This window comes from Cibotium barometz, chromosome 33 (assembly GCF_041138505.1).
Source record: "Cibotium barometz isolate CiBa-2024 chromosome 33, ASM4113850v1, whole genome shotgun sequence".
Classification (NCBI taxonomy): domain Eukaryota; kingdom Viridiplantae; phylum Streptophyta; class Polypodiopsida; order Cyatheales; family Cibotiaceae; genus Cibotium; species Cibotium barometz.
In genome coordinates, this window is record NC_141078.1 from 23628179 (window position 1) to 23645740 (window position 17562).

Sequence of the window (17562 nt, forward strand, 5' to 3'; positions counted from 1 at the left end):
TTACTGACATAGCACCCTAAGCGGGCCCTACAAAAGCAAGGGTAACTTCAGTGGGGTTCGAGCTTGCCCCTAGGACAACAAGTCGACCCACTTGGTCAACCTGCTCATTGGTAATTTCACTTTATCTTGAATATTAATTAAAAAGGTTGATTTCAATTTTATTTGGGCTTACAACCATTGTTTGTGCTTTGAAAAGGATTCCTGCACAAGTGTGCTTAAGAAGATAGGCGACACATGCATGCATTTATTGAAGGAAAAGCTTGGAAAGTTGATCTTTGCTTGTGCAACTTCCTTTGAAGATAGTAGAAAGGGCCAATGTTTCTAAGGTTGATGAAGATGTGGGGTAAAGGTTCCTTTGGATGATGGTAGAAAGGACTAGTGTAAGCTTGATGTTTATGTGGACCAAAGCTTCTTGTTGGGCAACTATATATGGGAGAACTTTCTAATAGTAGGAACTGAAGAGGTATCTAAAGTAGATTCCAATCCTAAGTGGTATCCCCTAAAGAAGATGGTCTTTGGAAGTTGGTGTTTCTCCAAGAAGGTGGTCCTTGGAAAGCTGACTCAAAAGTTGTCTTTATTTATGTCTTTTTTTTTTTTGCAAGGCATGCTCTTAGTATTAGCTAAAATTGTGTTATGTAACTATATATATTCACACTTAGAAATTAATTTATTGCCCAAGCAAAATACTATTTTCCCTTTTTATAATATACATATTATTGGTCCCAAAAAAAAGAAATTAATTTATTTTGTTATGTGACACACATAATATTGCCAAGATATTAATTTATTTTGTTATGTGACTCACACATAATATTGCCAAGATATTAAATTAAAAAAACGATGTGGGGGCGTTATGGGGATTGGGTCACAAATGAACCTAAGGAACGTGGGGGTAATTTCAACTTTTTTTAACAATAATTATATATATTAATGTTAACAACCCTTTAATTAACTTTCAAGTATATTAATTCAGGTGAGAGACTAGAATGTTCTAATCCAGAAGTACGCAAAGTTAAAAAGGAGCTAACCAAATAAATATAATTAATATGTCCATAAAATGTTTATGTTCCCCAAATAAAAATGGAGCTAATCAAATAGATTCTTTAATAAATTTTAAAGGGTATAATAAATTATGGGTGGACTTTTTCGTGAATTTGGCAAGGCTGATGTGGACATCGTTTTTGTTACGTGGCAGATAGTGAGTGGTACACGCGGTGCACCATGGGTCGTGTTAGCCATTTTCCCAAGGAATTAAAATTTTTTAAAAACCAGTGGTTATTCTTTGGTTAGGTTTTTAATTTTTAATAATGAGGGACTGACGTGGCACAAGTGAAGGTGCCGGCTGATAGCGTGTGTGTCTCTCGTTACCTTCGTCGAGCTTCGTGCCTTTGGCTATGGCCGGTATTGCTGCTCAGCACTTCTGTGTTTCTCTTGACAATTATTCTTTCTCACTGACAATACCCTTCTCTACAAACCTGTGCAGTACTGGACATGGTGGAAAATCATCTCAGAGAATTCTTTATCATGCTCTCTTCTCTGCACTCGCAGTTCTATTAATGCTAGGATAAGCCCCATGCCTCAGAAGATTAAGAAGCGAGAGCAGCAGCTCCACAGGAGGCTACCCAATGTGGAAGAGGAGCCAGAGGAGGAAGAAGAAGGGGACCGTCAAGCTTCCATAGCCATAGCCAAAGCTTCCTACGGCGATGGCGATAAAGCTGAAAGAGCAGAAGCAGCAGCATCGGCAGCCCCAGCTATGTCGGCCAGTTCAAGGATAGAGGGATCACCCCTTCTCCTCAGGCGAGCCCTCCTGGCCTCTGTAGCAGGCCGGAAATGTGGCCCTAGCACCCCCGTCCCTAGTTGGAAGATGTACGACAACCCCTTCGCAGACGCCATGGCCGCTGCTGCACATAATTGTTCAAACCCTAACTTTAGCCCTAATTTTAACCCTAACCCTACCTCGAAAACAGGAGCTCGTAGCCGGCGCATCACTGTCTCTGCCCGCAAGCTGGCGGCCACTCTTTGGGAATTGCAAGGTACCCCAGGTATGGCTAGCTATCGGAAGGGCAAACAAGGGCCTTCTCAGCCTCACAAACCGCAAAATAGCAGACAAAATGAGACCCCTTTGCCTTATACTACATCGCCAGCTTCCAGCATAGTCAATCAGAGATCACTCAGACTTGCCTCAACTCGCAACAAGGTGAGCTTTCATCTGCATTTGTTTCGTCTGCATCAGCTCAGCATGGATGGGCATTTTTCATGCTGTTTATATGCCCAATTTTTTCAGTCTGGAGACATCTCGAGAGGGAATCCTGCTGCAAGTACCAGCCAGTCTACTGCTGCGTATTCTCAGGTATTGAGGTTGCTTGGGGAACACACAGGGGATCATCACGGGAATGCTTGTTGCACATGTATCTTCTGCTGCCTTATTCTCATCGCCATGTGAATGAGATGAACAGCATGTCTTCTGAATCACGAGTTTTATCTGCAACCGCTGTGGCTTTGATGTACTTTTTTTCTACGACTAGATGGTAAGCTTGACTTGGTGTAACAGATTGAAGATGTGGCCAGAGCCATCTCTTCTTCAAAGAAAGCTTCTCTGGACGTCAAGGCAGTCCAACAGGATGTAGATGATGATCCTACATTATCCAGTGAGCTCCTGAAAGTACTCAATCAAATATGGTCCTTGGAAGAGCAGCACAATGTGAGCACATCTATGGTTTCGTTGTTGTGCGCTGACCTTGAGAAGACGCGGGCCCATGTCCAAGAGTTGACAGCAGAGCAGATCTCATACCAAGAAGACATGGAGAGGTTGAACAAGAAGCTGGCTGATGAGAAAGCCATGTTGCAGGAACGAGAGCATGAAGCAATCATGGTGGCTGTCAAGCCTCTGAAAGAGGAACTTGAGAATTTGAGGAAGTCTAAACACAAACTGGAATCTCAACACAAGAAGCTATCCAAGGAAATGAGTGAAGCCAAGAAAGCTCTTGTGAAGGCTCTGCAGGATCTTGAGAGGGAGCAGAAAGCGCGGGAATTAATGGAGGATGTCTGTGATGAATTGGCTAGAGAAATAGGTGAAGATAAAGCACAGGTAGAGGAATTAAAGCGACAGTCTGCAAAGGTTAGGAAGGAGGTGGAGGAGGAGCGCATAATGCTTCAGATGGCTGAGGTCTGGAGAGAGGAGAGGGTCCAGATGAAGCTGGCGGAAGCCAGGCTTGAATTGGAGGAAAAGAACACTGCTTTGGATAAGCTACGAAGTGAACTAGAGGCTTTCTTGAGAGCCAAGAGATCCTTTGATGAAGGAAACCATGTTAAAGCTGGAAAAGTCTCCTCTCTTGATCAAGCCACATCTTCAACTCTTCATGTGACTGATTCGGAGAGCTTGAGTGTGCAACATAGGAGCCCTGCTGTTCCAATTGATGCCCTTGTTGAAAAGAAAGGCTCTAGCTACCCGATTCAAGGGGTTGATGATGAGGGATCGTTTGATGATGATCTTCACTCAATCGAGCTAAATAAGGTGTCTTTCTCAGGCAGTTTAGATGGCAATCGATGGGTCTACTCTAATGCCACTCATCAAGGGGTTGCAGCCAATGGCAGGCAGTCTCTTGACAGGGGGGCTAATCGAATGACCAAGGGCAACCAAGGGCAAGGGAGCAGACAAGGACTTGAGAGGACAAGAAGCAGTCCAGTTGAAGCATTGATGGCTAGAAGTGACTCTAGTGGGATGCAGCAGGCTGATTCACAGAGGACAGAGAGGGGCAGTGGAAGAACTGCATTGAAGGATTGGAGTTTAGGAAAGAGACCGGTGGGGGAGACAAGGGAAGGACTCCATAGCTTGTGGCGGGATGATAATGAAGAGTCCCAAGGTGCAACTGTGATAAGCACAAGATCAAAGGAAAGAAGTGTGCACGGCCGCACTGACAGTGTTTCCAGAAGTGGATCTAAAGGTCAAAGCACTGGGAATACTGTTACCTCTTTGGACCTCCATGGAGATGGTACAGCTTCAAAGCTTCAGACCTCTGGAAGTCCTAGGGATCGGAATGCAGATGCTGCGTTTCACCCTTTGCAGCAATCTGCCACCTTCCCGTCTAGTCCAACCCGTCCATGGGGCCAATTCTGGTCCTCTCCTGATCCTCTAAGCCCTCCAAGGACTAGCCAAGCTTCAAAGGATATGCCAAGAGCCAGTAGAGACAATAGCTTGAAAGCAAAGCTTTTAGAAGCTAAATTAGAGGGCCAGCAAGCAAGGTTGAGAAACAAGAAGGGTTTTTAGCTAATGATAAGATGGCAGGATCTTTGTCCAATGCATATACATTATTGTGTTCTAATGCTACCTCGGATGTAAAAATAACACAGCAAGGCAACGTGTAGATCTTGGTGGATCACTGCAGCCACCTTGTTGTATATTACTTAATTGTTAAATAGTTATATATACAACTGAGAGGGATCGGCAGAGTTGAATTCGGGACCAAAAGGTGATTTCCATGTCTTATGGCCTCTACCCACGCCTGAGCTCCATAAATACATCAAACTGTGGCAACAACCCACACACTTTTCTCTCTAGGAATGAATCAATCAGCTAATTCTTTCAACTGAGCCTCTCCACAGATATGTGGTAAAGGCACCCTTGGCAATCGGTGGAGAGGCTAAGGGTAGAGTGTCTTGAACCCTTCGTGCCGTGATTTGTCTTGAACTCTTCGTATGAAGGGGGTCTCCAACTATGCTGATTTTGGCATAGTTAGAAAACCAAAAGCTTGGTAGAGCAATTTATGGCTACAATCAAGGAATTGGCTTGGGAAAGTATGTTTGTATGTATCTATATGTATATACAGAGAAAGAGAGAGACATATATATACACAAATACACACATGGGGATTTTGGTCCACATGATTTAATCCGTATATCAATGAAGTTGTGGAAACCCCTATGCATGTATTGTTTGATGATGGAGTAATCACAATTTTATTAATGTTTTTTGTCTAGAGATTACGTATCTCTCGGTGACGTCATGTAACCATTGCTATGTGGTCAATCTTGCCCAAGGGGTTGTTCTATGTTAGCAAAGGAAGGTTCCTCAAGTGACTCTAATAGTATAGATGTTTTGCTATGCAAAGAGTGGTTTTTCTACAAGAGCCCTCGCATAATATTTACTATATAATGTGAGGGCAAAAGAATGAAAGGACCAGATGTCGGAGAGATTAGATTAAATCAACACAACATGAAATGGATGAATGAGTGTATGTACAATGATGTGCATCCTTGCTTAAGAAAAAGCATGAAGTATTTCTAGATTCACAAAGTTCATTTTTTTGCTAGTTGTTTTTCATAACGTGAAGTTGATGCTATGCGGATATCAAGCTGCTAGGGCTATAAGTTTAGCTGTGGGAAAGGGAGAAATGAGTTATTCTTGAGAGAGTGGCTTTGGTTGAGACCGACAAGCTAGTTCAAGATTTTGTACCATGGTTTGGTGAACTCGAAGAGCGTTGACCTTGGGAGTGTTGATACTCTTGAGGGGAAACTCTTTCCAGAGATTAATATGAGGAGAAGTTACCCATCAAATTAGGATATTTGAGGGTGATGTCTTTAATACTGGTTTTAGAACTAGGTATGGGCAATGCAATGTGTCAAAGAATGGCCTACTCCAACCAACACTATTCAATCTTAAGAAAGAAGCTTATGCAGTATAGCGGAGAAGAGATTCCAAGAGCTCAAGGAAATCCTCCCTTCAACCTCGATCTTTATATACCTTGATTTTTCCTTACCTCTTACTGGAAGGCGGATGCATGTGATAGTGGTATTGGGACTATTTTTTACCAAGAGCATGGTGTGATTGCATATGAAAGTAGAAAGCTCGCCAACAAAGAGAGATCTTTGCATGTGCGTGAGCAAGAGATGTTGGCAATCATACATGCAATCAAGAAGTGGCATGATTACATCTATGGGAGTCACTTCAAGGTGGGAAGTGATCATGGGGTACTCAAATATTTCATGTCTCAACCCAATCTCTCTCCCAAGAAAAGGAGGTGGTTGGCCATTCCTCAAAGTTATGACTTTGAGATCTCATATGTGGCTAGAAAAGACATTGTGGTGGCCGATGCTCTCTCCTATACGTGCGCATGCACCCTATCTTCTATTTGGGAGGTCTACAAAGATTGGACTATGAAAATACAAGAGGAGTACCTACTTGAAAAGTGGCTAGCCTTATGTTTTAGAAATTACAGCATGGTGTTTTTGATGAATTTCCTCATTATAAGGTACACAATGGCCTTCTATGGTATCATGGAAAGGTGTATTTGGTTCCTAACTCTTCATATACGGAAAGGGTGCTGCAAGAGATTCATTCTTCACCACTATTGAGTCATTTGGGTCTCTATAAATCCTATGACAAGGTGAGGCAAAGCTTCTTTTGGAGAGGGTTGTGGAGAGATGTATATGAATATGTTTCTAAATGCTTACCTTGCCAACAAAACAAGGATTCTACTTATAAGCCAAGTGGTCTATTTTAGCCCTTGCCTTACAAGGCAAATAGACTCATAATATCTATGGACTTCATCATTGGCTTGCCTCTTACAAGCATGGATGGAATTCGATTTACGTGGTGGTGAATAGGCTTATCAAGTGGCTCACTTCATTCCAAAAAGACCTACTTTTCAGCTTTTCAAGTGGCTCCTCAATTCATGGAGAATATATTCAAGCTACAATGGATGCCTCAACAAATAGTAAGCGATAAAGACTCTAATTTCTTGTGTTCTTTTTTAAAAATCCGGGTGGCTCCTTGTGCTTGAGGAGGCTTGATTGTTGGTCTCTTGGTTTGCCTTTTGATCCGAGAGGTCTAAGTTTTGATAGGTTATCCTTTAGCTACCTTTGAGGAATCAATTGGTGCATAAAAACAGTGATTATGGGTTGCTGGAATTTCTGAAAATCATTGTTTGGACAGCCCTATACTCTTGGGAATTAGATACATAAGGATTAGAAGCTACTCAAGGTTCTTATGCCATGATGGGAAAGAATTTATGGCTTGTTTTAAGGGCTTATTGAGTAGTTTATAGCCATATACATGCGATTTTGGTCTCCCATACATGTTGTGAGCATGAGCTTCAAGTTTGACATGAGTCCATTGATATATACTCCATCCATGAGGATTGTAATTGTACATATCAATGGTTTTGAGAGACGAAACCTTTTGGGTGGGGATGGTTTGTAACAAAGTGGAATAGTCTCATATGAATAATGGGCCCAAGGCCAATTGACCATGCCCATGGACAACACTTATGATAGTGTGAAAGGGGGTCATGTATATAGGCCATATACACCATATTTTAGGTACCTTTTGATAATCATGAATACACAAGTCTCTTACTCTCTCTTCTCTCTCTAAACCTAGGCTAATCCTCTTAATCTAGGCTAATCCAAGGCTAATTAAGCTAAATCCAAGATAATTAAGATACTACTTTCTTTCACCTATTATAGCCACCATCACAATCACAATCATGAGAAGAAAGTCAAAATATTAGTGGTTTAAGCTTTTGTTAACCCAAGGTCATTGCAAGCACACGCGAATATCTTTTTGGGGGGGTTTGCAATTACTAGTGAGAAGGGCATAGTTAGAAGGGCGGCTCCACTATTGTGGTGGGATGGACAAGGCATAAGATGACCTATTAGATCTATCTATTAATCCCTCTTCTATTTGTTACCTAGAAAAACAAGTGCCATATTAAGCGGGGGGTTTGAAAAAACCATGATCCTACATAATCCTGCTCCTATTATCTCCTTTAAAGTCCCAATTTTACCTAGACTAATCAATGGCTAGTCTATCATCTCTTATAGTCTTTTGGCACAAGTGCTCAGTGTATAGGAAAAAATCTAAGATTTAAGCTTTGTAGACTTACTTGCTTTTTTTTAAACTTGTAAGTGAGAGAACTAATAAGTGAAAGATATGAGTGCAAGTGCAATAGGTGGTTACAAGCATGAGTGCAAGCACGAGACTGCGTGTGAGTGCAAGCATAAGCATGATGTAAGTGTAAGTGCTAATGCAAGTTCAAGGTGATTACAAGCACAAAAGTGCAAGTGTACATGCTAGGTGATTACAAGGGTGCAAGAATAAGTGTGAGCTAATTAGAAGAGTTATTGATCACCCAAGCTTAAGGAGAACAATGGCAATCCTACTCCACTTTACTCTCACCTTTTTTTTTAAATGGGGCCATGCTTTTTTACACCTATTTTTGCTCCAAGAAATACAAGGCAAAATGCATTGGGATATCTCTCTACCAATGGACGCTTACTACAAGCTTTTTTCCAAGTCTACTCTCTTTCTCCAAACCTTCCCTAGTCAACTCTTCCTTCTCTCTTGTGCATCACCACTTTCTCTCATCTCCCTAATTTCATTTACTTCCCACCCACTTCATCTCTTATGTGAATATTTAGCCCAAAGTTCACCCACTCAAGAGAAACCCAAAATTTTTACTCTCTTTCACGTATTGATACTCCAAGAAACCTCTTCCTTACCGCTTTACCAAGGCACTCACGGCAAGGAAGATTCAAGTAAACTCTCCCCTTGGCCTCTCCTCCTATATGCCAAGCCTCTCCTCCTATATGCCAAGGTACTCCTCTACCACAAACTAGATTCTAAAACGAAAATAGCTTGTAATAGAAGAGTAGAAGCAAGAGTTCACTTACAAATGACACCTATAGATGCATGCCACTTTCCAACAATACAAGAGTTTAATGGGTGATGATGAGGATTGCAAGGGTGAGCTACATAAAGATATCTTCCAAGTAACACTTTCAATTGCTTGCCCTTCACAATGCTCAAACATGTGTCTCTTCACAAAAGCATATAGCATACCTCATATCATTTACATCACATGATCAATGGCATACATCTTTATTCCATACTCATATGAATCCCATAGCATGATTCATACATGTCATGTGACATCTCATAGCATGAAAATGGCTATGAATGGCATCTACAACTTTCCAATGGCATGTAACAATGCATGAAAGAGCTCAATGCCACCAATTAAAGCATGGGAGTTCATAATTGCCAAGCAAATGCTGAAAATAGAACTAAATCCCCAAATTGCTTCCAAGAAAATGACAAGAATGCTCAAATCTTGCTTAGGGTTCTCCTAATGCTTCAATTGAGGATATATGGTTGCACATGGTCTTCCTTGAGGCATCATATAGCTCTCCATATCAATGAATAGGATGTATATTTGACCAATGGCAAGAAATTAGGGCTATTATTATAAAATCCCCAATTGTATCACTAGTAGAGAGTTGGAGAAATTGAAGGAATCAGCTAATGTAGAGGCTTAACCAAGATTATGGATGACTAAAAGCTAAACAAGCAATAATTAAGCCACCTCATGCAATACTATCTCCATGGAACCCTAAGGAAGCAAAATGCAGCCCGTTTTGTTGCTCAAACGCTGCAAATCCCCATTAATATTGGCCATTATACTTTCTTTCTTATGTAACAAGATTCACACAAGCTTTATTAGCCATAGTAAAGGTGATTGAACTGAAGGACAACCTACTAGCAAGTGGCGACTTCACGCAGGCCGTGAGGGAAGAGGAACAGCAAGTTGGCGTCGTTTTCGTCCATTGAACCACCAAGATGTTGGCAAGTAGCTTCTACAACCTCAAGGCATACTTAATAGTCCCCAATGGCCATGTTTAAGCTCTTAAACTCTAGAAAATCATAGAATTCGACGACAGCATCCGAGTGCACCAATCGACCTAATGAATCATGAGAAGAAGAACTACTTGCATTGCTTGATGATTGCCCCAAGGAACGACAAGAAAAACTGACTAGGAATGAGTGTTATGGCTATGGAAACTTGCACAGAGGAAGGGATTAGTGAGAAAAACATTTTGATTAACATCCCTTATCAAGATTAGTAGCTTTTCCCTAAATTTAGGTCCCAAGATTTAAAAATTAGGGCTGGATCCCTCAGAATCTGAATCTGGTCCTTTGCCATCCATGGCCCCCAAACTTAGAAAAAAGGTGAATCAAAAGATTAATTCCACTCAAGCAAGATCAATTCCACTCAACAAGATCATCATGTACCCATTTCTTGATCAAAAAATCAAAAAATCAAAAAATCTAATAATTCCTCAATTTTTCTTGAAACTAAGATGAAAATAGATCAAAGACATGGCTTTGATACCAATGAAAGAAAGTAGCATCTAGATTATCCTAGATTTAGCTTGATTAGCCTAGATTAAGAGGATTAGCCTAGGTTTAGAGAGAGAAGAGAGAGTAAGAGACACTATATTCATGATTATCAAAAGGTACCAAAAATATGGTGCATATGGCCTATATACATGACCCCCTTTCACACTATCATAAGTGTTGTCCATGGGCATGGTCAATTGGCCTTGGGCCCATTATTCATATGAGACCATTCCACTTTGTTACAATAGATCTTGAATAAACAAAGATGATATATATCATTTAGATATTTAATTTTGATCCAACAAATTTACTGCATAGAGGAGGCTCATCTAATTTTTTGTGCACAACAAGACAAAGTGTTTTAGCTGGCTCTCTATACACTGAATTGGTAAGCCAAATGTTGAGCTTATAACCAAGAAGGCTACCAAAGTGAAGGAATTTGAGTCTCATGCTGATGCAATAAGGCTAGATTTCAACATCTGAAGACCCAGGATCCATGAAGGGGTATCTTATGAATGATCCACCCCCCACTAAAAGCCATATTTTGAAGACCAAGGACCTAGAAGAGCACCTACATCAAGTCCTTATGCAAGCAACATAGATAGGTGAGTATCCTTGTACTCCAAGGTCTCCCTCAATTTCTTATAACCTTTATATTTCTACACTGACTCTCTCCTTCTTGCAACATAACATTAACTATACAAAACCCTTATCAACACTTAATCACATCTAAAGATTAACTAATAACATAACACATGATGAAAAACCTCTTTTACCATGGCCTTCTTTCACAATAACATAGTTTTGGCCACCTCACAAGATATATTCAATGGTGCTAAATTTTAGTTTGTGGTGTCAAAACCTCCAAAGATGCCACCCTCCTTAATGGCAATAAGGATGATTCTATCATAAAGATAAATTTTCTTAACAACCATACACCCAAACTTGCCTCTAAAAGTCTTTTTTTTTTAAAATTCCAATAATTACAAAGAGAAGGGTGGAGGGTAGCAATACCCCCAAGGCAGAATTTAATGGACCACAACGACTATACTAGCACAATAGCATGACCACCACTATAAATATTAATACGTGCGGTATATGACGTATGTTTGAGGCCACCTATGATTATTTCACTTAGGTTTGTATGGCAGGGTGATTCCTGGGGTACTTACGCCTGGTAGTCATGAGTTGGTGATGATTTGTACCTGTTTAATATTTGTGGGATTAATTTAATAATTAATTGGGCTTATATTTTCAGGTGATGAAGACTATGGAAATTGAAGAGTTTATTTTGGAAGAAATGTCTTGGATCATCACATTTCATTTTTGGCAAGCATAGTAGCTTGTAATCTTATTAAATGATTTTTCCATTTTGAACTTTAGGAAAGATACATTTATTTTTGTGGAATTTATTAAAGCCTATGGCTTTACCCTAGTCCCAATTTGACACTCTATTTTTGTTAAAGAAGAGTGCCGTGCTCTCTAAAAAGCACATCTTGTATTTTGGGGGCTATGGCCTAATTTTGGTGAAAAGGAAAGCTAATAAAGAAATACTCTTGTGTGGGGAGAGGCCACACACAAGAGGGGGGAAGATTGCACCCAATATGGTCTTTTTGGAGCTAAGTATTTTTGTTTAAGTGTTTTAATTTTTCAATTGATTTGATTTAGTTGAAGCTTACAAGCAATGGTTTTTATGATTGAATTAATTCTCTACTTTCCACAATCAATTCATAGAATAAGATTCCGGTTGCAGTGGTATCAGAGCTTGGGCTAGGAGATTTGTGGAGAAGGTAGGAAAGGGCTTCAACTTCTCAAAAATCAAGAAAGTGCAGGAATTTATCCAGTGGACAGAAGGGTGTTTTGCAGGTCTTTACCCAAAGGTCAAAGATTCAAAACTAGATCTACTCTGAAACCCACTCACCACCCTGCAAAACCATCCCTCTCTATCAAAAAGCGGTTTTTCCAAATACTCTGTGAAATCAAAATCTGACCGTATGGATGAAATCCTCATAGCCAAAAACCTCACGGGTAACTCTCAGAAATCAGAAAGCTTCAAGGTTGAGCAAACCTATAATGGATGGAGCAGATAAATCCATGCAAAAGCTATTAAATAAATCTCAATAAGCTTTTGGAGCAAGAGGCGCACGGCGGCAGCCTGCCGGCGCAAAAGCGTGGAGAGGAGAAATAAAAAAAAAATAGCTCCATAAGCTAATCACTCCATAAGCTTGATTTTCTCTTAATCCTAATAAAGTTTACTTTTCCCAATTCCCATGCAAGTCACATCACTCCTTTTTGAACCTCTACTTTTCCCTATTTTCAAATTTGAGGAGAAATTCAAAGGTTTTCCAATTCTGAAAATTTCTGGGTGTAGAAAAGTGATTTACAGGTTTTAAAAGGCTTCAAAATTGCCTAGAAAAGGCCAGAAAATTCCGAAATCGCTTCTGAAAAATTCTAAAAATTTCAAAAAAAATATTACAGAGTTTGGGCAAGGTTTACAGGACTGTTTCAGCAGGTTTCAAAGTGCAGAAAAATTATTTCATCAACAATTCGACTAGCCCAAGACTCTTGAATCACGCGAAATCGTTCGGGATTTGTTTGAGGCGACGAGAATTCAATTCAGCCATTGAACAACGTCTTGTTCAGCTTCAACCAAGATCGAATTGCGGGAGAAAAATAAGATAAGTACTCATTTTTGCTTTATTTATTTACATCAAATAAAGTAAAATTTTATTTATCTACATCAATTGCACAAGCACTATGGCAGATTTGCCTACCACATGTGTGATTCCTACCTCAAGAGTCCCCCTCTTCTTACCAAGGTGATGACGAAGATGACACTATTCAAAGGGCTGTAAATGCTACATTGCGAGCACAAAGGTCACAAAAAGAATCCAAGATTAGTCGGAAAGCTTTCACATTTCAAAATTATGATGGAAAGAAGGATGCTAGGGTCATTTTAGCTTGGCTTAGTCAACTAGATGACTATTTTTCTGGAGAAAAATTTTCAGAGAGTGATAAGATTAAATGTGCAGTCAATCATTTGGTAGACAGTGCAGCTTTATGGTGGAGTGTAATTAAGCAAGGTCGTGACAAGCCAGATTCTTGGAAAAGATTTCAACGGCTGGTTAAAAAGCACTTTTTACCCTCACAATTCAAGTCCAAAGTTAGGCACCAATGGGACACTTTGCATCAATTGGAAAAGGAGACTATGTCACAGTATGTAGAAAAGTTCTGGAATACTTTATTACATGTGCAGGTTGTGGATAGAGTCAGCAAGAAGGATCAAAAAAGGAAGTTCATATCGGGCCTTAGATCTACCATTAGGGCCGATGTGAATATGTTTCGACCTCATTCACTATCTTCTGCAATATCTTTGGCAACTAATTCAGAACGTAAAAATGGTTTTCCTAAAGAGATTAAAGCACATGAGGGTACTTCTTCTAAACCATTTACTAAATCTTTTTATGCTTCAAAGAAGATGTATAAACCAGGTTATGACAAAGGCAAGGACGAGGCTAAAGGCAACATGAGTACCAATAAGAAAGTCAATGGTGGCAAACCGAAGACATCTTCTATCAAATGTTTCAAGTGCCACAAAGAAGGTCACATAGCACCGAATTGTCCGGAGCGTACCAAGAATTCGACACCAGCAGCAGCAGCTCGAGTCAACATGATTGAAGAAGACGACAATGAAGAAGAATCATTCAATTAAGAAGAAGAATGGAACTTACCGAATGTGTGTAGACTATCGTGCATTGAATAAGATTACTGTCAAGAACAGATATCCTATTCCTAGGGTAGATGATCTTCTTGATAAGCTTAGAGGATCAAAGGTCTTTAGCAAGATTGACCTAAAGTCTGGGTATCATCAAGTCCGTATGACTCAATCTGACATTTTCAAGACAGCTTTTAGAACCCAAACTGGTCATTTTGAGTTTTTGGTTATGCCATTTGGTTTGACCAATGCTCCAGCTACTTTCAGCCGTATGATGAATCGCATATTCCTTAAGTTTCAAAGTTTTGTTATAGTGTTCTTTGATGACATTCTTGTTTTCAGCAAGGATCGACAAGAGCATGAACAACACTTGGAACAAGTGTTCAATCTTTTGAGAGAAAATGAATTGTATGTCAATCCTGAAAAGAGTTCTTTCTTTCAAGAGGAGATTGAATACTTAGGTCATATAGTGTCGGCCGAAGGGATTCGTGTAGATCCTAAGAAAATTGAGTGTATTGCTTCTTGGCCTACGCCTAGAAACATACATGATCTTAGATCTTTTCTTGGCTTATGTAGTTATTATAGGAAGTTCGTCAAGAATTTTGCTTGTATTGCCAATCCTTTGACTGAACTCCTTAAGAAAGCTACAAATTTCAATTGGACTGATAAGCAAGATAAATCTTTTGCAACACTCAAGAATGCTTTAACACAAGCACCAGTTCTTACACTACCTGATTTTCAAAGACCATTCTTTATAGTAGTGACTGATGCTAGTGGCAAAGGATTTGGAGCTGTTCTTATGCAAGACAACCATCCTATTGCATATCAAAGTAGAAAGCTTAAGCCTGCAGAGCAAAATTATAGCACTTATGATAAGGAATTAGCAGCAGTAGTGCATGCTTTGAAAATCTGGAAGCATTACCTAATGGGCTCTGAATTTCTTATCAAGACAGACCAACAAAGCATTAGGCATTTGCTTACGCAACCTCTTATTTCAGATATACATATCAAATGGACAGCTTTCATTCAAAGTTTCCAACCTATGATTCAATATCAACCTGGAAAAGAAAATGTTGTTGCCGATGCTTTGAGTCGAAGACCAAATATCAACAACATTTCTATAATTGAAAGTGAACCATTTGTCCTCATGAAAGAAACTTATGAAGTTGATCCAAATTTTTCTCAAATATGGATTAAATTGCGTGAAAATGATTGGACACCTCAAGGAAGTTATTCTCATAATGATGGCTATCTTTTCTTTGAGAAAAGATTGTGTGTTACTCAACCTTATAGACAACTTGTCTTGGAAGAGATGCACCAACCACCATTTGTGGGACATAGAGGAGTTTCCGCAACACTTCAAGTAGTTTCTCAAGAATTCTATTGGCCCCATTTGAAGAATGATGTAGCTAAGTTTGTAGCTGAATGTAACATTTGCCAAACAATTAAAAGCTACAAAGGCAAAGCTTTAGGATTGCTTATGCCTCTACCTATTCCTGATAGACCATGGGAACAAGTGTCTATGGACTTCATTACTGGCTTCCCTACTACTTCCAGTCACCATGACATGATTTGGACAATAGTGGACAGATTTAGTAAGCAAGCCTATTTCATTCCATGTAAAAAGACACTAACTTCTCAGCAAGCCGCGAACATATTTGTTAAGCAAATTTTTGTTCATCATGGTCTACCCAAAGTGATAGTTTCTGATAGAGATTCTAAATTTTGTAGTCACTTTTGGGTTGCTCTTTTCTCAAACTTAGGCACTAAGTTAGATTTTTCCACGGCTTTCCATCCGGAATCGAATGGACAAACCGAAGTTACAAATAGCACTATCTTAGATATGCTTAGAGCCTATGTTTCCCAGCAACCTAGTGCATGGGATAAGTACATACGCCTACTCCAATTTGCTTATAATAATACTCCTCATACTGCTACTGGTCGAGCACCATTTGAGATTATCTATGGAAGAGCCTATTCCGGCTACTAGACTCTCTCATAAGATTGAAGCAGCCGACCAATATGTTAGAGACTTTGATCGCATTCTATCAGAAGTGCGTGATTGTATTCAAAGAGCTCAAGAGAAGTATACATCTCAAGCAAATAGGAAGCGCAAAGATTTTTCATTTCAAGAAGGTGATTATGTACTCTTGAGAATTGAAAAGCGTCGATTAAAGAGTGTGGAAAAATTCCCTGCAGTGAAGCTAGCGCCTAGATATTATGGGCCATTTAAAATCCTTCAAAAGATTAATGATGTGGCCTATAGACTAGAGCTTCCATCTAATTGGAATATCCACAATTCTTTTCATATCCATCTCTTGAAACCTTTTCGAGGAACACTTCCTACTCACCCAACATATGAGGAACCACCTCTTATTGAAGGAGAGGAAGAAGTCTTAGTTCCTGATGCTATCATTGACCAAGAGATAACAACAACAAGGACAGGTAATCAATACTTCAAGTATCTTTTGACTTTTAAGAATCATCCACAAGAAGATGCTAAATGGATGCCTGAGAAATTTTTTCGAGTTTACCCTGAAATTCTTCATTCTTTTCAAACCCAGCAAATCCGCAATTGAGGACAATTGCAAACTCAAGCAAGAGGGATGTCATGAGAATATATTTTAAGTCCTCTAGAAAAATATTATTTATCCCCTCTTGAGTAATTTGGGGACGCCTAGATTACTCTTGCGTCATGCCGGCTAGGTTAATATCGTGGGTGATACCACTATAAATATTAATACGTGCGGTATATGACGTATGTTTGAGGCCACCTATGATTATTTCAGTTAGGTTTGTATGGCAAGGTGATTCCTGGGGTACTTACGCCTGGTAGTCATGAGTTGGTGATGATTTGTGCCTGTTTAATATTTGTGGGATTAATTTAATAATTAATTGGGCTTATATTTTTAGGTGATGAAGACTATGGGAATTGAAGAGTTTACTTTGGAAGAAATATCTTGGATCATCACATTTCATTTTTGGCAAGCATAGTAGCTTGTAATCTTATTAAATGATTTTTCCATTTTGAACTTTAGGAAAGATACATTTATTTTTGTGGAATTTATTAAAGCCTATGGCTTTACCCTAGTCCCAATTTGACACTCCATTTTTGTTAAAGAAGAGTGCCGTGCTCTCTAAAAAGCACATCTTGTATTTTGGGGGCTATGGCCTAATTTTGGTGAAAAGGAAAACTAATAAAGAAATACTCTTGTGTGGGGAGAGGCCACGCACAAGAGGGGGGAAGATTGCACCCAATATGGTCTTTTTGGAGCTAAGTATTTTTGTTTAAGTGTTTTAATTTTTCAATTGATTTGATTTAGTTGAAGCTTACAAGCAATGGTTTTTATGATTGAATTAATTCTCTACTTTCCACAATCAATTCCTAGAATAAGATTCCGGTTGCAACCACAATAGCACAATCACCAAAATTTAATGGACCACAATGGCCACAATAGCATATCACCTATCATCCAAGGGTTGTAGTTTTTCTTTACACTGAGTTTACTGATAGCTACTAGCCAATTTCATAAGGAAGGCCTACTCTTTTGATACCTCACACGTGACATACATCGATGAAGAAGAGGATACACTATTTGAAAAGACCAAGCGAAGGCCTACTCTTTTGATACCTCACATGTGACATACATCGATGAAGAAGAGGATACAC

General features: G+C 39.5%; 1 protein-coding gene across 1 annotated transcript; it reads left to right on the plus strand.

The window, feature by feature from the left end:
• The first annotated feature begins 1314 nt into the window (after positions 1 to 1314).
• Positions 1315 to 4972, plus strand: LOC147619409 (uncharacterized). Its single transcript, XM_086773051.1, has 4 exons — positions 1315 to 1401; positions 1484 to 2197; positions 2285 to 2350; positions 2552 to 4972. The coding sequence occupies exons 2-4, from the start codon at positions 1574 to 1576 to the stop codon at positions 4265 to 4267; spliced, it is 2406 nt and encodes an 801-aa protein (XP_086629177.1). The 5' UTR covers positions 1315 to 1401; positions 1484 to 1573; the 3' UTR covers positions 4268 to 4972.
• The last annotated feature ends 12590 nt before the right edge of the window (positions 4973 to 17562 follow it).

Bases quoted from the DNA above. Each gene is read 5' to 3' on its own strand.
- LOC147619409 (XM_086773051.1), top strand. From the start codon at position 1,574: ATGCCTCAGAAGATTAAGAAGCGAGAGCAGCAGCTCCACAGGAGGCTA. The intron at 2,198-2,284 runs GTGAGCTTTCAT...CAATTTTTTCAG, and splicing joins TTGCCTCAACTCGCAACAAG to TCTGGAGACATCTCGAGAGG. The intron at 2,351-2,551 runs GTATTGAGGTTG...TTGGTGTAACAG, and splicing joins CTACTGCTGCGTATTCTCAG to ATTGAAGATGTGGCCAGAGC.